We start from the raw sequence: 21,404 nt of genomic DNA on the forward strand, positions 1-21,404 counted from the left end.
TCCCCTTTTTGGGGCTGGGGGGGGATTTGGGGAGGGGGTTTGGGGTGGGTTGATCCCTTTTTTGGGGGGTGGGGGGCAACGAGGGGAGGGGGGTTTGTGGGTGGGGGGGGTCGAGCCCCTTTTTGGGGGTGTGGGTGGCGGATTGAGGGGTGAGGAGTCACGGGGGGGGGGGATGGGATCCAACCCCCTTTGTGTGTGTGTGGGTGGGTTGGGGGGGGGATGGGGGGGGGGGTGTGACGTCAGGGTGACGTCAGGGTGACGTCACGGGCAGGTTCCTGCGGCTGTGGATCGCGGTGGTGGTGATCTACCCACCAACCAGGCGGTCATCGCCCTCACCTTCGCCAACTACGCCCTCCGGCCCCTCTTCCCCGCCTGCCCCGTCCCCGAGGCCGCCCTGCGCCTGCTGGCGGCCGCCTGCCTACGTAAGAGACCCCCCTGGACCCCCCTGAACCCCCCCATGACGTCACAGTGACGTCATAACCCCCCCCCCCCTCCCCTTTACAGTGCTCCTGACCTGGGTCAACTGCGCCAGCGTCCGATGGGCCACCCGGGTCCAGGACGTCTTCACCGCCGGGAAGCTGCTGGCCCTGGGCTCATCGTGGGGGCCGGGTGCTGCGCATCTGCCAGGGTCAGAGGGGGGGAGACCCCTCCCCAAATAACCCCCTGAGACCCCCCCCCAAATCCCCAACCCCCCTGAACCCCCCCGAACCCACCCTGACCCCCCCTGAACCCACCCCGGGGAGCTGCTGGCCCTGGGGCTCATCGTGGGGGCCGGGGTGCTGCGCATCTGCCAGGGTCAGATGGGGGGGAGACCCCTCCCCAAATAACCCCCCTGAGACCCCCCCTAAACCCCCAACCCCCCTGAACCCCCCTGAACCCACCCTGACCCCCCCTGAACCCCCCCGAACCCACCCCGGGACCCCTGAGCCCACCCCGGGGAGCTGCTGGCCCTGGGGCTCATCGTGGGGGCCGGGGTGCTGCGCATCTGCCAGGGTCAGATGGGGGGGAGACCCCTCCCCAAATAACCCCCTGAGACCCCCCTGAACCCCCCCAGACCCACCCTGACCCCCCTGAACCCACCCTGACCCCCCTGAACCCACCCCGGGGAGCTGCTGGCCCTGGGGCTCATCGTGGGGGGCCGGGGTGCTGCGCATCTGCCAGGGTCAGATGGGGGGGAGACCCCTCCCCAAATAACCCCCCTGAGACCCCCCCAGACCCACCCCAACCCCCCTGAACCCCCCCAAACCCACCCCAACCCCCCTGAACCCACCCCGGGACCCCTGAACCCACCCCAGGGAGCTGCTGGCCCTGGGGCTCATCGTGGGGGCCGGGGTGCTGCGCATCTGCCAGGGTCAGATGGGGGGAGACCCCTCCCCAAATAACCCCCCTGAACCCCCCGAACCCACCCCGGGACCCCCAACCCACCCCAACCCCCCTGAGCCCCCCCGAACCCACCCTGACCCCCCTGAACCCACCCCGGGGAGTTGCTGGCCCTGGGGCTCATCGTGGGGGCCGGGGTGCTGCGCATCTGCCAGGGTCAGATGGGGGGAGACCCCTCCCCAAATAACCCCCTGAGACCCCCCCCCAAATCCCCAACCCCCCTGAACCCCCCCAAACCCACCCTGACCCCCCTGAACCCACCCCGGGGAGCTGCTGGCCCTGGGGCTCATCGTGGGGGCCGGGGTGCTGCGCATCTGCCAGGGTCAGATGGGGGGGGAGACCCCTCCCCAAATAACCCCCTGAGACCCCCCAGACCCCCCTGAACCCCCCCGAACCCACCCTGACCCCCCCTGAACCCACCCTGGGACCCCCAACCCACCCCAAGCCCCCTGAACCCCCCCCAAACCCACCCTGACCCCCTGAACCCCCCCTGGGACTCCCAAATCCCCCTGGGACCCCCCCAATCTGACCCAGGACCCCCCAGAACCCCCCCCCCCCAGAACCCCCCAAATGCCCCCCAAGACCCCCAATCCCCCCCCAGGAGCCCCCAAGACCCCCCACTCCCCCCAGGACCCCCAATCCCCCCCTGAACCCCCCAAATAGCCCCCAGGAGCCCTGAAATCCCCCCTGGGACCCCCAAATCCCCCTCTGGGACCCCCAGATCCCCCTGGGACCCCCCCAAATCTGACCCAGGAGCCCCAAATGCCCCCCAAGACCCCCCAGTCCCCCCCCAGGACCCCCCCAAGACCCCCCTGAACCCCCCAAATAGCCCCCAGGAGCCCTGAAATCCCCCCCTGGGACCCCCAAATCCCCCTGGGACCCCCCAAATCCCCCCTGGGACCCCCAGAGCCCCCCCCCCCACCCCTCAGGCTCATTAATTACCTCAGGGGGGCGTTAATTACCCCCCTAATTATCCCTACGACCTCCCAGCCCCCCCTTAATGATCTTCAGCCCCCTAATTACCCTTCTGCCCCCCCTTAATTACCCCTAATTAACCCCCAGTCCCCCCTAATTACCCTTAGGACGGTGTAATTACCCTGTGCCCCCTAATTACCCCCTAATTACCCCCCCTTAACGACCGTCATTGCACTCTAATTACTTCTGGGGACACCCCTAATTACCCCCAGGGCCCCCTAATTACCCCCAGGGCCCCCTAATTACCCCAGGGCCCCCTAATTACCCCTGGGGCCCCTTAACGAACTTTGTGACTGCCTAATTACCCCCGGGCTCCCCTTAATTGCCTCCAGGCTCCTCTAATTATCTCTCAGCCCCTCTAATTACCCCTGAGCCCCCCTTAATTACCCCCAGGCCCCCTTAATGACCTTGCTGACTGTCTAATTACCTCTGGGGACCCCCTAATTACCCCCAGACCCCTCTAATTGCCCCCATCCCCCTCTAATTGCCCCCATCCCCCTCTAATTACCCCCATCCCCCTCTAATTACCCCTTGTCCCCCCTTAATTACCACCCCCCCTTAATTGACCTCTAATTAACGGTGCTCTAATTGCTTCCAGGGCCCCTTTAACTACCTGGACGGCCCCTAATCACCCCCCAGTGCCTCCCAGTTACCCCCCAGTTGCTTCCCAGTTACATCCCAGTTCCTCCCAGTCCCCCCCCCCAATCCACTTCCAGTTGCCTCCCAGTCCATCCCAGTTGCTTCCCAGTCCCTCCCAGTCCCCTCCCAGTCGCCCCCACTCTCCTCCCAGTGCCTCCCAGTCCCTCCCAGTCCCCCTAGTCCCCTCCCAGTCCCCCCCAGTCCCCTCTCAGTTGCCCCCACTCTCCTCCCAGTGCCTCCCAGTCCATCCCAGTGCCCCCTAATCCCCTCCCAATCTCCTCCCAGTGCCCCCCAGTCCCCTCCCAGTCCCTCCCAGTCCCTCCCAGTGCCCCCTAATCCTCTCCCAATGCCTCCCAGTGCCCCCTAATCCTCTCCCAGTGCCTCCCAGTGCCCCCTAATCCCCTCCCAGTGCTTCCCAGTCTCCCCTAATCCCCTCCCAGTGCCCCCTAATCCTCTCCCAATGCCTCCCAGTGCCCCCTAATCCCCTCCCAGTCCCTCCTAGTGCCCCATAATCCCCTCCCAGTGTCTCCAGTGCCCCCTACTACCCTCCCAGTGCCCCCTACTTCCCTCCCAGTCCCCTCCCAGTGCCCCCCAATCCCCTCCCAGTGCCTCCCAGTCCCCCCAATCCCCTCCCAGTGCCTCCCAGTGCCCCCAGTGCCCCATTATCCCCTCTCAGTGCCTCCCAGTCATCCCCACTCTCCTCCCAGTGCCTCCCAGTGCCTCCAGTGCCCTCTAATCCCCTCCCAGTGCCCCCCAATCCCCTCCAGTGTCTCCCAGTGCCCCCTACTACCCTCCCAGTGCCCCCTACTTCCCTCCCAGTCCCTCCCAGTCCCTCCCAGTGCCCTCTAATCCCCTCCCAGTGCCCCCCAATCCCCTCCCAGTGCCCCCTAATGCTCTCCCAATGCCTCCCAGTGCCCCCTAATGCTCTCCCAGTGCCTCCCAGTGCCCCCTAATGCTCTCCCAGTGCCTCCCAGTGCCCCCATATCCCCTCCCAGTGCCCCCTAATCCTCTCCCAGTGCCTCCCAGTCCCTCCCAATCCCCTCCCAGTGCCTCCCAATCCCCTCCCAGTGCCTCCCAGTCCCCCCCAATCCCCTCCCAGTCCCTCCCAGTCCCTCCCATTCCCCTCCCAGTGCCTCCCAGTGCCCCCCAGTCCCCTCCCAGTGCCCCCCATTCCCCTCCCAGTGCCCCCCAGTCCCCTCCCAGTGCCTCCCAGTCCCTCCCAATCCCCTCCCAGTGCCTCCCAGTCCCTCCCAATCCCCCTCCCAGTGCCTCCCAGTCCCTCCCAGTCCCTCCCAGTGCCCTCTAATCCCCTCCCAGTCCCTCCCAGTGCCCCCCAATCCCCTCCCAATCCCCTCCCAGTCCCTCCCAATCCCCTCCCAGTGCCCCCCAGTCCCTCCCAATCCCCTCCCAGTGCCCCCCAGTCCCTCCCAATCCCCTCCCAGTGCCCCCCAGTCCCCTGCCAACCCCCCCTTTCCCCTCCCCAGGGGAGTACCAGTGGCTGACCCCGCGGCAGGCGTTCTCCTTCTGGTCGGCGCCGTCGGCGGGGGGCCTGGCGCTGGCGTTCCTCCAGGGCTCCTTCGCCTACGGCGGCTGGAACTTCCTCAACTACGTCACCGAGGAGCTGGTGGAGCCCACCGGTGCGCCGGGACGGCGCCGCGGCCGACCCACCCCCAGAGCCCCCTACCCACCCCCCAGACCCCCTTAATCACCCCCCAGAGCCCCTACCCACCCCCCAGACCCCCTTAATCACCCCCCAGAGCCCCCTACCCACCCCCAGAGCCCCCTACCCACCCCCAGAGTCCCCTAATTACCCCCAGAGCCCCTTAATTACCCCCCAGAGCCCCCTACCCACCCCCCAGAGCCCCCTAACCCACCCCCCAGACCCCCTACCCACCCCCCAGAGCCCGCTAATTACCCCCAGAGCCTGCTAATCACCCCCCAGAGCCCCCTAATCACCCCCTGTCCCCCCCTACCCACCGCCCAGAGCCCGCTAACCACCCCCCAGAGCCCCCTAATCACCCCCAGAGCCCCCTAATCACCCCAGAGCCCCCTACCCACCGCCCCAGAGCCCGACAGTCACCCCCTGTCCCCCCTAATCACCCCCCAGAGCCCCCTAATTACCCCCCAGAGCCCCCTAATCACCCCCCAGACCCCCCTAAATACCCCCTATCCCCCTAATTACCCCCCAGGCCCCCCTAATCACCCCCCAGATCCCCCTAATCACCCCCCAGACCCCCCTAACCACCGCCCCAGAGCCCGATAGTCACCCCCCAGACCCCCCTAATCACCCCCAGACCCCCCTAATCACCCCCCAGACCCCCTAACCACCGCCCCAGAGCCCGATAATCACCCCCTGTCCCCCTTAATTACACCCCAGAGCCCCCTAACCACCCCCCAGACCCCCTACCCACCGCCCCAGAGCCCGACAGTCACCCCAGACCCCCCTAATCACCCCCTGTCCCCCCCTAATCACCCCCCAGAGCCCCCTACCCACCGCCCCAGAGCCCGATAGTCACCCCCAGAGCCCCCTAATCACCCCCAGACCCCCTAATTACCCCCAGACCCCCCTAATTACCCCCCATTCCCCTTCTAATTACCCCTTCTGTGTCCCAGTCCCCCCCGAATCCTCTTCCAGTGCCTCCCAGTCCCTCCCATTCCCCTCCCAGTGCCTCCCAGTGCCCCCTACTACCCTCCCAGTGCCTCCAAGTTACACCCCAGTCCCTCCCAGTGCCCCATAATCCCCTCCAGTGCCTCCCAGTCTCCCCCATTCCCCTCCCAGTGCCTCCCAGTCCCTCCCAGTGCCCCCTAATCCCACCCCAGTGCCTGCCAGTTGTCCCCACTCTCCTCCCAGTCCCTCCCAGTGCCCCCTACTACCCTCCCAGTGCCCCCTAATCCCATCCCAGTGCCTCCCAGTCCCCCCCAGTGCCCCCTAATCCCCTCCCAGCGCCTCACCTCCCTCCCCTCCCCCTCCCCAGGAACCTGCCTCGCGCCATCTTCATCTCCATCCCCCTGGTCACCGGCATCTACGTCCTGGCCAACGTCGCCTACGTCACCGCCATGTCCCCCCAGGAGCTGCTGGAGTCCAGCGCCGTGGCCGTGGTGAGGAGGGGGGGGGGAGGGGCTTGGAGAGGAGGGGGAGGGGCTTGGAGAGGAGGGGCGGGGCTTGGCGAGGAGGGGGAGGGGTTTAACCCCTCTCACCCCCTCCCAGACGTTCGGGGAGCGGGCGCTGGGGGTGCTGGGCTGGGTGATGCCCTTGGCCGTGGCGCTCTCGACCTTCGGCGGGGTCAACGGCTCCCTCTTCACCTGCTCGCGGTGAGGCGTGACGTCATCACCCCCCTTCCCCCCCTTTCCCCTCCCCCAACCCCCTCTACCCCCCTGCACACCAACCCCCGGTGTTGGACACGCCCCCCCACCCGAAGCCACGCCCCCTGGATCCCCATTGGCTGCCCAGCCTGAGCCACACCCCCTCCTAAGCCTGCATCCCCATTGGCTGCCCAGCCTGAAGCCACGCCCCCTCCCTTAATCCCCACCCACCCAGCATCCCCATTGGCTGCCCAGCCTGAAGCCACGCCCCCTCCATCCTAAGCTCCTCCCCTACGCCAAGCCCCTCCCACCACCCAAGCCCCTCCCCCTCCCTCCCAAGCTCCGCCCCTCCACTAAGCCCCTCCCCTCCCCTAAGCCCCGCCCCCTCTCCCCCACCCCTTCCCTAAGCCCCCTCCCCCAAGACCCTCCCCCTCCCAAGCCCCGCCCTCTCCCCTAAGCCCCTCCCCCTCCATCCCAAACCCCTCCCCCCACCCCAAGCCCCTCCCCACCCCTAAGCCCCTCCCCCTCCATCCCAAACCCCTCCCCCACCCCAATCCCCTCCCCCACCCCTAGACCCCCACCCCCGTCCCTAAGCCCCTCCCCCTCCATCCTAAGCCCCTCCCCTCCTTCCCAAACCCCGTCCCCACCCCAAAACCCCACCCCCAGTCCCTAAGCCCCTCCCCCTCCATCCTAAGCCCCTCCCCTCCTTCCCCAAACCCCGTCCCCACCCCTAAACCCCACCCCGTCCCTAAGCCCCTCCCCCTCCATCCTAAGCCCCTCCCCTCCTTCCCAACCCCCTCCCCCACCCCAAAACCCCACCCCCGTCCCTAAGCCCCTCCCCCTCCATCCTAAGCCCCTCCCCTCCTTCCCAACCCCCCTCCCCCACCCCAAAACCCCACCCCCGTCCCTAAGCCCCTCCCCCTCCATCCTAAGCCCCTCCCTCCATCCCAAACCCCTCCCACCACCCCTAAACCCCACCCCCAGTCCCTAAGCCCCTCCCCCTCCATCCTAAGCCCCTCCCCTCCTTCCCAATCCCCCTCCCCTGCCCCTAAGCCCCTCCCCTCCTTCCCAAACCCCCTCCCACCTCCCCAAGCCCTCCCCCACCCCATCCCCTCCCCCACCCCTAAACCCCACCCCTGTCCCTAAGCCCCTCCCCCTCCATCCTAAGCCCCTCCCCTCCTTCCCAAACCCCCTCCCCCACCCCACCCCAAAACCCCACCCCCCGTCCCTAAGCCCCTCCCCTCCATCCCAAACCCCTCCCACCACCCCAATCCCCTCCCCCACCCCTAAACCCCACCCCAGTCCCTAAGCCCCTCCCCCTCCATCCTAAGCCCCTCCCCTCCTTCCCAAACCCCCTCCCACCTCCCCAAGCCCCTCCCCCACCCCATCCCCTCCCCACCCCTAAACCCCACCCCTGTCCCTAAGCCCCTCCCCCTCCATCCTAAGCCCCTCCCCTCCATCCCAAACCCCTCCCACCACCCCAACCCCCTCCCCCACCCCTAAACCCCACCCCCGTCCCTAAGCCCCTCCCCCTCCATCCTAAGCCCCTCCCCTCCTTCCCAACCCCCCTCCCCCACCCCAAAACCCCACCCCCCATCCCTAAGCCCCTCCCCCTCCATCCTAAGCCCCTCCCCTCCTTCCCAACCCCCTCCCCTGCCCCAAACCCCGTCCCCCACCCCAATCCCCTCCCCCACCCCTAAACCCCACCCCCGTCCCTAAGCCCCTCCCCCTCCATCCTAAGCCCCTCCCCTCCTTCCCACCCCCCCTCCCCTGCCCCTAAGCCCCTCCCCCCGCCCCTAATCCCCGCCCCCTCTCCCCCCACCCCCTCCCGCCAGGCTGTTCTTCGCGGGGGCGCGCGAGGGGCACCTGCCGGCGCTGCTGGCCATGATCCACCCGCAGCGGCGCACGCCCATCCCCGCCCTCATCGTCACCGTGAGCGAGGGGCGGGGCCTGGGGGGAGGGGGTGGGGCTTGAGGGGGAGGGGGAGGGGCTTGGGGGCAGGGGGTGGGGGTATGGGTGGGGCTTAGGACCCAGGGGGTGGGGTCTGGGGTAGGGGGTGGGGCTTGGGACCCTGGGGGGCGGGGTCTGGGGATTGGGTGTGGGGTCTGGGGCAGGGGGTGGGGTTTAGGACCCAGGGGGTGGAGTCTGGGGCAGGGGGTGGGGGTTTGGGGTGGGGCTTAGGACCCAGGGGGTGGAGTCTGGGATGGGGCGGGGCTTGGGGGTGGGGTCTGGGGCAGGGGGAGGGGTCTGGTGCAGGGGGTGGGGCTTAGGACCCAGGAGGTGGGGTCTGGGCAGGGGGTGGGTTTAGGGGTGGGTTATGGGGCAGGGGCGGGGCTTGGGGGTGGGGCTGGGGTCAGGGGGCGGGGCTTGGGACCCAGGGGGTGGGGTCTGGGGGCAGGGGGCAGGGCTTAGGGGTGGGTTATGGGATGGGGGCGGGGCTTGGGGCAGGGGGCGGGGCTTGGGGGTGGGTTCTGGGTCAGGGGGCGGGGTCTGTGGGTGGGGGCGGGGCTTAGGGGTGGGTTCTGGGGCAGGGGTCGGGTTTTGGGGGTGGGGCCTGGGCCAGGGGGCGTGTCCCGCCGGTCTAGCCCCTCCCCCCGCGCGGCGCAGTGCGCGTCGACGCTGCTGATGCTGGTGACGGGCGACATCTACACCCTCATCAACTACGTGGGGTTCCTCAACTACCTGTGGTACGGGGTGACGGTGGCCGGGCTGGTGGTGCTGCGGCGGCGGCACCCCCACGCGCCACGGCCCATCCGCGTGAGTCACCCCCAAAACCCTGACCCCCCACCCAGACCCCGCCCCTGAACTCAGACCCCACCCCAAAACCCGCCCCCTGACCCCAAAACCCCGCCCCCTGACCCAGACCCCACCCCAAACCCCGCCCCTGAACCCCAAAACCCACCTCAAACCCTGCCCCATCCGCGTGAGTCACCCCCAAAACCCAGAGTCCCGACCCCAAAACCCGCCCCCTGACCCCAAACCCCATCCCCTGACCCCAAAACCCCGCCCCTGAACCCCAAAACCCACCTCAAACCCTGCCCCATCCCCGTGAGTCACCCCAAAACCCGCCCCCTGACCCCAAAACCCCGCCCCTGAACCCCAAAACCCGCCCCTGAACCCAGACCCCACCCCAAAACCCGCCCCTGAACCCCAAAACCCCACCCCCTGACCCCAAAACCCCGCCCCTGAACCCAGACCCCACCCCAAAACCCAACCCCTGAACCCCAAAACCCCGCCCCCTGACCCAGACCCCACCCCAAAACCCAACCCCTGACCCCAAAACCCCGCCCCCTGACCCCAAAACCCCGCCCCTGAACCCCAAAACCCCACCCCCTGACCCAGACCCCACCCCAAAACCCAACCCCTGACCCCAAACCCCCAACCCTGAACCCAGACCCCACCTCAAACCCCAAAACCCCGCCCCTGAACCCCAAAACCTGCCCCCTGAACCCAGACCCCACCCCAAAACCCAACCCCTGACCCCAAAACCCCAACCCTGAACCCAGACCCCACCTCAAACCCCAAAACCCCGCCCCTGAACCCCAAAACCTGCCCCCTGAACCCAGACCCCACCCCAAAACCCAACCCCTGACCCCAAAACCCCAACCCTGAACCCAGACCCCACCTCAAACCCCAAAACCCCGCCCCCTGAACCCAGACCCCACCCCAAAACCCAGAGTCCCGACCCCAAACCCCGCCCCTGAACCCAGACCCCACCCCAAACCCCGCCCCTGAACCCCAAAACCCACCTCAAACCCTGCCCCATCCGCGTGAGTCGCCCCAAAACCTGACCCCTGACCCCAAAACCCCGCCCCTGAACCCCAAAACCTGCCCCCTGACCCAGACCCCACCCCAAACCCCGCCCCCTGACCCCAAAACCCCGCCCCTGACCCAGACCCCACCCCAAACCCCGCCCCCTGACCCCAAAACCCACCCCTGAACCCAGACCCCACCCCAAAACCCGCCCCTGAACCCCAAAACCCCACCCCCTGACCCCAAAACCCCGCCCCTGAACCCCAAAACCCCACCCCCTGACCCAGACCCCACCCCAAAACCCAACCCCTGACCCCAAACCCCCAACCCTGAACCCAGACCCCACCTCAAACCCCAAAACCCCGCCCCCTGAACCCAGACCCCACCCCAAAACCCAGAGTCCCGACCCCAAACCCCGCCCCTGAACCCAGACCCCACCCCAAACCCCGCCCCTGAACCCCAAAACCCACCTCAAACCCTGCCCCATCCGCGTGAGTCGCCCCAAAACCTGACCCCTGACCCCAAAACCCCGCCCCTGAACCCCAAAACCTGCCCCCTGAACTCAGACCCCTCCCCAAAACCCAACACCTGACCCCAAAACCCCGCCCCTGAACCCCAAACCCCGCCCCTGAACCCCAAACCCCGCCCCTGCACCCCAAACCCCGCCCCCTGACCCAGACCCCACCCCAAAACCCACCCCCTGACCCCAAAACCCCGCCCCTGAACCCCAAAACCTGCCCCCTGAACTCAGACCCCACCCCAAACCCGCCCCCTGACCCCAAAACCCCGCCCCTGAACCCCAAAACCTGCCCCCTGAACTCAGACCCCACCCCAAAACCCAACACCTGACCCCAAAACCCCGCCCCTGAACCCCAAAACCTGCCCCCTGAACTCAGACCCCACCCCAAAACCCAACACCTGACCCCAAAACCCCACCCCTGAACCCAGACCCCACCCCAAACCCCGCCCCCTGACCCCAAAACCCCGCCCCTGAACCCAGACCCCACCCCAAAACCCAACCCCTGACCCCAAAACCCCACCCCCTGACCCCAAAACCCCGCCCCTGAACCCAGACCCCACCCTAAAACCCGCCCCTGAACCCCAAAACCCACCTCAAACCCCAAAACCCACCCCAAACCCTGCCCCATCCACGTGAGTCGCCCCAAAACCTGACCCCAGATCCCAAAACCCCACCCCCTGACCCAGACCCCACCCCAAACCCCACCCCCTGACCCAGACCCCACCCCAAACCCCGCCCCCTCACCCAGACCCCACCCCATCCGTGTGAGTCACCCCAAACCCCGCCCCCTGACCCCAAAACCCCACCCCCTGACCCAGACCCCACCCCAAACCCCGCCCCCTCACCCAGACCCCACCCCCTCACCCTAAAACCCACCCCCTCACCCCCAGACGCTGCCCCCTTTACCCAAACCCCACCCTGTCACCCCTAACCCCGCCCCCTCACCCCTAACCCCGCCCCCTCACCCCAAAACCCCACCCCCTCAACCCAAACTCCACCCCCTGGCCCTAAACCCCGCCCCTCATCCCAAACCCCCGCCCCCTTTACCCCAAACCCCGCCCCCTGACCCATACCCCACCCCCAAACCCCACCCCCTCACCCAGACCCCGCCCCCTCACCCCAAAACCCCCTCCCCCTCACCCCAACCCCCCAGCCCTATACCATCCCCCCCCATTCCCCCCTAACTGCCCCCCCAAGCCCTCCCTGAGCCTCCCCATCCCCCTAACTGCCCCCAGAGCCCCCCCTGACCCCCCTTTTTACCCCCCCCAGATAAGCCTGCTGTTCCCAGCCCTATACCATCCCCCCCGTACCCCCCCTAACTGCCCCCCCAAGCCTCCCCCAGCCCCCCAAAGCCCCCCCTGACCCCCCCTTTTTACCCCCCCAGGTGAGCCTGCTGTTCCCGGCCCTATACCATCCCCCCTGTACCCCCCCTAACTGCCCCCCCAAGCCTCCCCCAGCCCCCCAAAGCCCCCCCTGACCCCCCCTTTTTACCCCCCCAGGTGAGCCTGCTGTTCCCGGCCCTATACCATCCCCCCCGTACCCCCCCTAACTGCCCCCCCAAGCCCTCCCTGAGCCTCCCCATCCCCCTAACTGCCCCCAAATCCCCCCCTGACCCCCCTTTTTACCCCCCCCAGGTGAGCCTGCTGTTCCCGGCCCTATACCATCCCCCCCGTACCCCCCCTAACTGCCCCCCCAAGCCTCCCCCAGCCCCCCAAAGCCCCCCCTGACCCCCCTTTTTTACCCCCCCCAGGTGAGCCTGCTGTTCCCAGCCCTATACCATCCCCCCCCATTCCCCCCTAACTGCCCCCCCAAGCCTCCCCCAGCCCCCCAAAGCCCCCCCTGACCCCCCCTTTTTACCCCCCCAGGTGAGCCTGCTGTTCCCAGCCCTATACCATCCCCCCCCGTACCCCCCCTAACTGCCCCCCCAAGCCTCCCCCAGCCCCCCAAAGCCCCCCCTGACCCCCCTTTTTACCCCCCCCAGGTGAGCCTGCTGTTCCCGGCCCTATACCATCCCCCCCGTACCCCCCCTAACTGCCCCCCCAAGCCCTCCCTGAGCCTCCCCATCCCCCTAACTGCCCCCAAAGCCCCCCCTGACCCCCCTTTTTCACCCCCCCAGGTGAGCCTGCTGTTCCCGGCCCTGTACCATCCCCCCCGTACCCCCCCTAACTGCCCCCCCAAGCCTCCCCCAGCCCCCTAAATGCCCCCTGAGCCCCCCCAGCCCCCCCTTTTTACCCCTTCCCCCCCCCCAGGTGAGCCTGCTGTTCCCAGCCCTATACCATCCCCCCCGTACCCCCGCTAACTGCCCCCCCCAAGCCTCCCCCAGCCCCCCAAATCCCCCCCTGACCCCCCTTTTTACCCCCCCCAGGTGAGCCTGCTGTTCCCAGCCCTATACCATCCCCCCCGTACCCCCCCTAACTGCCCCCCCAAGCCTCCCCCAGCCCCCTAAATGCCCCCTGTGCCCCCCCAGCCCCCCCTGAACCCCCCCTTCCCCCCTCCCAGATAAGCCTGCTGTTCCCAGCCCTATACCATCCCCCCCATACCCCCCCTAACTGCCCCCCCAAGCCTCCCCCAGCCCCCCAAATCCCCCCCTGACCCCCCTTTTTCACCCCCCCAGATAAGCCTGCTGTTCCCAGCCCTATACCATCCCCCCCGTACCCCCCCTAACTGCCCCCCCAAGCCTCCCCCAGCCCCCCAAAGCCCCCCCTGACCCCCCCTTTCCCCCCCCCCAGATAAGCCTGCTGTTCCCGGCCCTATACCATCCCCCCTGTACCCCCCCTAACTGCCCCCCCAAGCCTCCCCCAGCCCCCCAAAGCCCCCCCTGACCCCCCCTTTTTTCACCCCCCCCAGGTGAGCCTGCTGTTCCCGGCCCTGTACCTGTTGGTGTGGGCGGCGCTGCTGCTCTTCTCCCTCTGGTCGGAGCCGCTGGTCTGCGGGGTGGGCTTGGGCATCATGGCCACCGGCGCCCCGCTCTACGCCCTGGCGCTGCGGCGGGGCGGGGGGCCGCGCCCGCCGGCCCTGCGGCGCGTCACGGGTACACCGCCAAGCCCTCCCCCTCCCTCCCTGTGACATCATCACCCCCATGACATCATCACCACCACCACTGACCTCATCACCCCCTCCCCAGACGCCGCCACCCGCTTCGGGCAGCGCCTCTGCTTCGTCATCTACCCCGGCGACGGCGGCGACGACGGCGGCGACCGCGGCGGCGACGCGCAGCAGCCCCTCGCCTCCCAGCCCCACAACTGAGACCCCCGCCCCCAAATTCCCCCCCCTGACCCCCCCCACGTCCTGCCCCACACCTGAGCCCCGTGGGGTTGTTGTGTGTCTGTCCCCCCCCCCCCCCCCGTCCCCACCCCTCTCTTTTCCCCCTCAGCGGTGCCTTCGTGCTGCCCCACAAGTGCCTTCAGCGTGGCCCCCGGCGCCGTGGGGCTGCCCCACACGCAGCTGGAGCCGTGGATTTGGGGTGGGGGGGGAGCTGCACCTCTCTAAACTCCCCTCACCCCACACCCCACACCTCTGGGAGGGCCCCAGGCGAGCGCTGCGGCGGCCACAGGTGAGAGGCTGCCCCATAGAGCTGCCCCATAGGGCCTGTCCTGCCCCACAGAGCCCGTCCTGCCCCATAGAGCTGCCCCTGGGACCCCCTCCTGCCCCATAGAGCCCGTCCTGCCCCGTAGAGCTGCCCCTGGGACCCCATCCTGCCCCATAGCGCTGCCCCTGGACCCCATCCTGCCCCATAGAGCCCGTCCTGCCCCATAGAGCTGCCCCTTGGATCCCCTCCTGCCCCATAGAGCCCATCCTGCCCCATAGAGCCCCTCCTGCCCCATAGCGCTGCCCCTGGGATCCCCTCCTGCCCCATAGAGCCCCTCCTGCCCCATAGCGCTGCCCCTGGGATCCCCTCCTGCCCCATAGAGCCCGTCCTGCCCCATAGAGCTGCCCCTGGGACCCCCTCCTGCCCCATATCGCTGCCCCAGGGACCCCCTCCTGCCCCATATCGCTGCCCCTGGGACCCCCTCCTGCCCCATAGAGCCCCTCCTGCCCCATATCGCTGCCCCTGGGACCCCCTCCTGCCCCATAGCGCTGCCCCTGGGACCCCCATCCCCCCGCCCCACACCCCTTCCTCTCTTTCCCCAGCTCCGTGGGGGCGCAGCCCGGACGTCATCCCGGCTCCAGCGCTACGTCATAGCCCCTCCCCCCCCCTTGCCCTGCCCCACAACCGACCCCCCCCACCCCCCCTCCCCCCTTTATATGGGGGGGGGGTGGGTTGGTTGGGGGGGGAGGGGCGTTTCCCGGAAATAAAAGCGTCCTCGCAGTGACCCGCGTGGCTGTTTCCTTGGGGGGGGAGGGGGAGGAGGAGGGGCGGGCGGGCGTGACGTCAGCAGCGCCCCCCGTGACGTCAGAGAGGGTGATACACACCCTCCCCCCCCCCTTCCGGTCTGGCAAGGAGCCGCTTCCGGAAGTGGGGTGAAGCCACTTCCGGCGGCTGGCCAGGAGCCTGGCAGGGCCGCAGCTTCCGGAAGGAGCCCGAGCCCGGGGCGGAAAGACCCGAAGCGCCTTCCGGAAGTTGCCGAAGCTGGTTCCGGAAAGAGCCGAGAGGCGGCGCAGGGAGGGAAGGAGGGAGGAGGAGGGGGGGGGTGTGTGTGTGTGTGAGGCGGGCGGGCGGGGGGGGGGGGGGGAAGCGGGAGGCGGTCGGAGCGGCGCCACGCAAGATGGCGGACGGGGAGGAGGTGACTCTAGACGGGCGCCCGCTCCATCTGCTCCGCGTCGCCGACCTGAAGGCGGCCCTGGAGCAGCGGGGCTTGGCCAAGAGCGGGCAGAAGAGCGCCCTGGTGAAGAGGCTGCGAGGGGTGAGGGGGGAAAAAGGGGACGGGGGAGGGGGGGGGAAGAAGGGAAGCGGCGGCGGGGGGGGGGGAAGAGAAGGGAACGGCGAGGCGGGAGCGGGCGGGGAGGCGGCGGCGCGGCGCATGCTCCGGTTGGAGACACCCCCCCCCCCCTTTTCCCCTCATACCCCCCCCCCCCCCCCCCCCCCAACCGTTGTGCCTCCCGCCCCGTCCCGGTTTCCCGCCAAGGGCTGAGGGGCGCCGCGCGCATGCGCGGAGCGGGGATTTGGGGGGGGGGGGGGTGGTCGGTCGTGTGTCCCCCCCCTCCTTCTTGCTCCGTGTCCCCCTCATCCTCCTCCTGCTGCTTCTCCTCGGGAGCTGAGGTGACAGCGGCGCGTTGAGGGGCGCCAGGCGGGAGTTCCGGGAAGCCAGGGGAATTGGGGGGGGGGAAAGGGGGTGTTTTGTCTTTGGGGGGGGGGAACAACACACGGACAGAGCGCGGAGTTCCCGGGGCGGCGGGAGGAAGGGGAGAGGGGTGTGAGGGGAAGAGGAGGGTTTAAAGGGGGGTTGTGAGGAGAAGTGGTGGATTTGGGGGCAAAAGAAGGAGTTTGGGCGAGTTTGTGAGGGAAAGTGGAGGTTTTTGGGGTGTTTGTGAGGAAAAGTGGTGGGTTTGGGGGTGAAAGAAGGAGTTTGGGGGAGTTTGTGAGGAGAAGTGGAGGTTTTTTGGGTGTTTGTGAGGAAAAGTGGTGGGTTTGGGGGTGAAAGAAGGAGTTTTGGGGAGTTTGTGAGGGAAAGTGGTGGGTTTGGGGGTGTTTGTGAGGAAAAGTGGTGGGTTTGGGGGTGTTTGTGAGGAAAAGTGGTGGGTTTGGGGGTGTTTGTGAGGAAAAGTGGTGGATTTGGGGGCAAAAGAAGGAGTTTGGGCGAGTTTGTGAGGGAAAGTGGAGGTTTTTTGTGTGTTTGTGAGGAAAAGTGGTGGGTTTGGGGGGAAAAGAAGGAGTTTTGGGGAGTTTGTGAGGGAAAGTGGAGGTTTTTGGGGTGTCTGTGAGGAAAAGTGGTGGGTTTGGGGGTGTTTGTGAGGAAAAGTGGTGGGTTTGGGGGTGAAAGAAGGAGTTTCAGGGAGTTTGTGAGGGAAAGTGGTGGATTTTGGGGTGTTTGTGAGGAAAAGTGGTGGGTTTGGGGGGAAAAGAAGGAGTTTGGGGGAGTTTGTGAGGGAAAGTGGAGGTATTTTGGGTGTTTGTGAGGAAAAGTGGTGGATTTGGGGGTGTTTGTGAGGAAAAGTGGTGGATTTTGGGGTGTTTGTGAGGAAAAGTGGTGGGTTTGGGGGTGTTTGTGAGGAAAAGTGGTGGGTTTGGGGGCAAAAGAAGGAGTTTGGGGGAGTTTGTGAGGGAAAGTGGAGGTTTTTGGGGTGTTTGTGAGGAAAAGTGGAGGTTTTTGGGGTGTTTGTGAGGAAAAGTGGAGGTTTTTGGGGTGTTTGTGAGGAAAAGTGGAGGTTTTTGGGGTGTTTGTGAGGAAAAGTGGAGGTTTTTGGGGTGTTTGTGAGGAAAAGTGGAGGTTTTTGGGGTGTTTGTGAGGAAAAGTGGAGGTTTTTGGGGTGTTTGTGAGGAAAAGTGGAGTTTTTTTGGGGTGTTTGTGAGGAAAAGTGGAGTTTTTTTGGGGTGTTTGTGAGGAAAAGTGGTGGATTTGGGGGTGTTTGTGAGGAAAAGTGGAGATTTTGGGGTGTTTGTGAGGGAAAGTGGTGGATTTGGGGGGAAAAGAAGGAGTTTGTGAGGAGAAGTAGGAAGTTTTGATGGGGATTGTGAGGAAAAGTAGAGGTTTTGGGGGTGTTTGTGAGGAAAAGTGGTGGGTTTGGGGGAGTTTGTGAAAGAAAGTGGAGTTTTTTGGGGTGTTTGTGAGGAAAAGTGCATTTGGGGGGAAAAAAGGGAGTTTGTGAGGAGAAGTAGGAGGTTTTGAGGGGGTTTGTGAGGAAAAGTGGAGGTTTGGGGTGTTTGTGGGGGGGGAAAGGATTTGGGGGGTTTGTGAGGAGAAGTGGAGGTTTTTTGGGGATTTGGGGGGAAAGTGTCAGTTTTTGGAGGATTTGAGAGGAAAATAGATGATTTTGGGGGGGTCTGTGAGGAGAAGTCACAGGTTTTTGGGGGGCAAAGTGGCAGTTTTGGGGCGTTGTGAGGTGGAGAGAAACTTTTGGGGTGTTTCTGAGGAGAAGTGGGAGGTTTGGGGGGGGGGGGGAACTTTGTGAGGAAAAGTGGCAGTTTTTTTGGGGGGAAAAACATCAGTTTTGAGGGGTTCCTGAGGAAAAGAAGCAGTTTTGGAGCGTTTGCAGGATCTGAGGGGGGAAAATGGTGACTTGAGGTAAAATCTGCAGAGTTTGGGGACGTTTGAGGCAAAAAAAGTTGTTTCTGGGGCTGAAACGTGAGGCAAAAGTGGTATTTTAGGGGTTGGAAAGTGGGTTTTGGAGGGAAATTTGAGGTGAGAGTTGCTGTTTTTCTGCTTTTAGGGGAAAAAATGATGCTTTGGGGTGAGTTTTGAGGTAAAACTTGTGGGGTTTGGTGAGATCTGAGGCAACTTTTGCCTCAGGCATTGAAATGTGAGGTAAGAGTGAAGCTTTTGGGGCGAAAAGTGGGGTTTTTTGGGGGGAAATATGAGGTAAAAGTGACTGGTTTTGTGATCCAAGGGGGGAAATGGTGGCTTGGGGCAAGTTTTGAGGTAAAAGCTGCAGAATTTGGGGTGAAAGCTGCTTCTGGGGGGTGAAATATGAGGTAAAAGTGAAGCTTTAGGGGTCAGAAAGTTGCATATAGGGGGGAAATGTGAGGTAAAACTGTCTGGTTTTGGGATCTGAGGGGGGAAAATGCTGCTTTGGGGTGAAGTTTTGAGGCAAAACCTGTGGGGCCAGGGGACGTTTGAGGCAAAAAGTGGCTTCTAGGTCTGAAACGTGAGGCAAAAGTAGGTTTTTTGGGGCAGAAAGTGGCGTTTTTATAGAAACTGTGAGGTAAAAGCATCACTTTTGGGGAAAAAAAGAGGTTTGGGGGGCAAGTTTTGAGGTAAAACCTGCAGAGTTTGAGAGACCCGAGGCAGAAAGTTGCCTCTAGGGGTGAAACGTGAGGTAAAAGTGAGGGGTTTTAGGGTAAAAGTGAGGTTTTTTTTGATAAAAGTGAGGTTTTTTGGGGTAAAAGGTTTTTTGGGGGTGAAAGTGAGGTGTTTTGAGGTAAAAGTGAGGTGTTTTGAGGTAAAAGTGAGGTGTTTTGAGGTAAAAGTGAGGTGTTTTGAGGTAAAAGTGAGGTGTTTTGAGGTAAAAGTGAGGGGTTTTGGGGAAAAAGTGAGGGGTTTTGAGGTAAAAGTGAGGGTTTTTGGGGAAAAGTGCGGGTTTTTGGGGGAAAAGTGCGGGTTTTTGGGGGAAAAGTGAGGGGTTTTGGGGAAAAAGTGAGTTTTTTTGAGGGAAAACCATCTGTTTTTGTGCTTTGGGGTGGGGGGTAATGATATTTTGAGGTAAAACTTGGGGGGTTTGGGGAGACCTGAGGCAAAAGTTGCCTGGGGGGGGGGGGGGTGAAGCCTTGAGGTAGGAGTGAGGCATTAAGGGTGCAAAGTAGCTCTTTTTGGGGGGTAATCTGAGGTAAAAGCGTCCGGTTTTGGGGCTCTGAGGGTGGGGGGGTGCGGATAATAATGCTTTGGGGTGAGTTCTGATCCTGGGGGACGGGGGGTGCTGTTTTTTTTTGGGGGGGTGTCTGTGTTGTGGCCCCACAGGCGCTGATGCTGGAGAACCTGCAGAAGCACTCGAGCCCCCACCCCACCTTCCAGCCCAACTCCCAGGTGAGACGGGGGACACCCCCCCCACCCCCAAAACCCACCCCCCACACCCCTTACACCCCCCCTAACCCCCCTGACCTGGCAGATGGGGGAGGAGATGAGCCAGAACAGCTTCATCAAGCAGTACCTGGAGAAGCAGCAGGAGCTGCTGCAGCAGCGGCTGGAGAGGGGCGGCGCCGAGCCCGAGGGTGAGCGGGAGGGCAGCGGGGGGCTCGGATTGGCCGGGGGGCGGGGCTTGAAGGGGGGAACGGGGCTCTGATTGGATGGGGGCGGGGCTTGAAGGGGGAACGGGGCTCTGATTGGCTGGGGGGCGGGACTGGGATGGGAAGGGATGGGGGGTGATGGGCAGGGCTCGGGAGGGGAGGGGGGGAACGGGCTTGGGAGGGGGGATGGCTCCAGGGGTGGGGTTTAATGGGAAAGCGGGCTCTGATTGGCTGGGGGGCGGGGCTTGAAGTGGAACGGGGCTCTGATTGGCTGGGGGCGGGGCTTGAAGGGGGAACGGGGCTCTGATTGGATGGGGGCGGGACTGGAAGCGGGGGGAAGCGGGGCTGGGATTGAATGGGGAGTGGGGTTCGGGGGAGGGGAGGGGGCGCTGGAGGTGGGGTTTGGGGAGGGGGGGAAGGGGCTTGGGAGGGGGAAATGGCTCTAGGGGTGGGGTTTAATGGGAAAGCGGGCTCTGATTGGCTGGGGGCGGGGATTGAAGGGTGAACAGGGCTCTGATTGGCTGGGGGGGCGGGACTGGAAGGTGGGGGGGTGGGGTTCTGGGTGGTGATGGGCAGGGCTCGGGAGGGGAGGGGGGCGCTGGAGGTGGGGTTTGGGGAGGGGGGATGGCTCTAGGGGTGGGGTTTAATGGGAAAGCGGGCTCTGATTGGCTGGGGGCGGGACTGGAAGGTGGGGGGGTGGGGTTCTGGGGGTGATGAGCAGGGCTCGGGAGGGGAGGGGGCGCTGGAGGTGGGGTTTGGGGAGGGGGGATGGCTCCAGGGGTGGGGTTTAATGGGAAAGCGGGCTTTGATTGGCTGGGGGCGGGGCTTGAAGGGGGAACGGGGGCTCTGATTGGCCGGGGGCGGGGCTTGAAGGGTGATGGGCGGGGGCTGAAGGCAGGGACAGGGGGTCTGGTGGCTCAGGAGGTGGGGCTTTGGGAGGGGGAAGGTGGCCCTGGGGAGCCTGGAGCGGGGTCTTAGGGGGAGAAAGGAGCTGTGGTTGGCCAGGGGCGGGGTCTAGCGACTGAGGGGCGGGGTTTGGGGTTCAATGAGCTCCGTCTGCCGGGGCACAAGGGGCTGTGGCTGGTTTGGGGAGGGGGCTTCACTCATCTCTCTCTCTGTCCCCCCTTCCCCACCCCTTCCCCCAGCTGCTGGCAAGAGCGGCCCAGCCCCAGAGGGCTCCGAGGACGGGGGGCGGAGGCCGGAGCGGCGAGGGGGCCGCCTGCGCCAGGTGAGGGGGTGTGGGGGGGTTTGGGGGGGTCCTGTCCCTCTGTCCCTCTGTCTGTCTGTCCATCCCCGTGTCCGTCCTCACCTCCCTGCTTCTCCCCCCCGGCAGGCCCGTGGCTCGAAGCCCCCCGAACCCGGCGCAGAGGGACCCCCTCCCCGCGGGAGGAGGGCGGGCGGGCGCCCCCCGCTGAAGCCCGGGGAGGAAGAAGGGGAGGAAGAGGAAGAGGAGGAGGAAGAGGAGGAGGAAGAAGAGGAGGAGGAGGAGGAAGAGGAGGAGGAAGAAGAGGAGGAGGAGGAAGAAGAAGCAGCAGCCGCCGCCGCTGCCGCTGCTGCTGCAGCCCCCAAGCCCCCCCACCAGACATGGGGGCAGCCCCCAAAGGGGAGGAGGAGACCAAGGTGGAGGAGGAGGAGGAGCGGGAGGAAGGGGAGGGGGCGGAGCCAGCACAAGCCCCTCCCACCCTGGCCCCCTCACCCAATCAAGCCGCGCAGCAGCAGCAGGAGGAGGAGGAGGAGGAGGAGCAGCGCCCATCATCCTCCTCCCCACCTCCACGCCCGCCGGTCGCGACGAGGCTGAAGCCCCTCCCGAGAGCGAAGCCCGGCCCCTTCCCCAGCCCCTCCCCCTCTGGGGGGGCAGGACGAGGGGCGGCAGCAGCAGGAGGAGGAGGAGCCGGGACCCCCCCAGCTCACCAAGGAGCCGCCCCCCGCAGCCCCCCCCCGCAGCCGGCGCCGGGCCGGCTCCCGCTCTTCCTCCTCCTCCTCCTCATCCTCCTCCTCCTCCCCTTCCCCATCCCC

At 65.8% G+C, this 21,404-nt stretch overlaps 2 protein-coding genes across 2 annotated transcripts in view; both read left to right on the forward strand.

The window, feature by feature from the left end:
- Positions 1 to 271: 271 nt before the first annotated feature.
- On the forward strand, positions 272 to 14,844 carry LOC311204762 (large neutral amino acids transporter small subunit 2-like; the record flags this gene model as incomplete). Its single annotated transcript, XM_084281125.1, has 11 exons — positions 272 to 422; positions 505 to 576; positions 940 to 993; positions 4,479 to 4,631; positions 5,020 to 5,069; positions 5,950 to 6,093; positions 6,203 to 6,306; positions 8,133 to 8,229; positions 8,905 to 9,054; positions 13,418 to 13,601; positions 13,695 to 14,844. Coding segments are annotated over 11 exons (1,281 nt in total), but the record flags the coding sequence as incomplete, so codon positions are not given.
- A 388-nt stretch (positions 14,845 to 15,232) lies between these two features.
- ACIN1 (apoptotic chromatin condensation inducer 1) overlaps positions 15,233 to 21,404 on the forward strand; it is a 15,455-nt gene continuing 9,283 nt past the window's right edge. The window contains exons 1-6 of the mRNA XM_084281126.1: positions 15,233 to 15,414; positions 19,123 to 19,188; positions 19,271 to 19,373; positions 20,534 to 20,616; positions 20,722 to 21,166; positions 21,197 to 21,397. Of these exons, the coding sequence (XP_084137252.1) occupies positions 15,277 to 15,414; positions 19,123 to 19,188; positions 19,271 to 19,373; positions 20,534 to 20,616; positions 20,722 to 21,166; positions 21,197 to 21,397 (1,036 nt within the window). The 5' untranslated portion in view covers positions 15,233 to 15,276. The remainder of the gene's footprint in view (positions 15,415 to 19,122; positions 19,189 to 19,270; positions 19,374 to 20,533; positions 20,617 to 20,721; positions 21,167 to 21,196; positions 21,398 to 21,404) is intronic.

Source organism: Gallinula chloropus (genome assembly GCF_964237585.1).
Source record: "Gallinula chloropus genome assembly, contig: HAP1_SCAFFOLD_360, whole genome shotgun sequence".
NCBI classification, from domain to species: Eukaryota; Metazoa; Chordata; class Aves; order Gruiformes; family Rallidae; genus Gallinula; species Gallinula chloropus.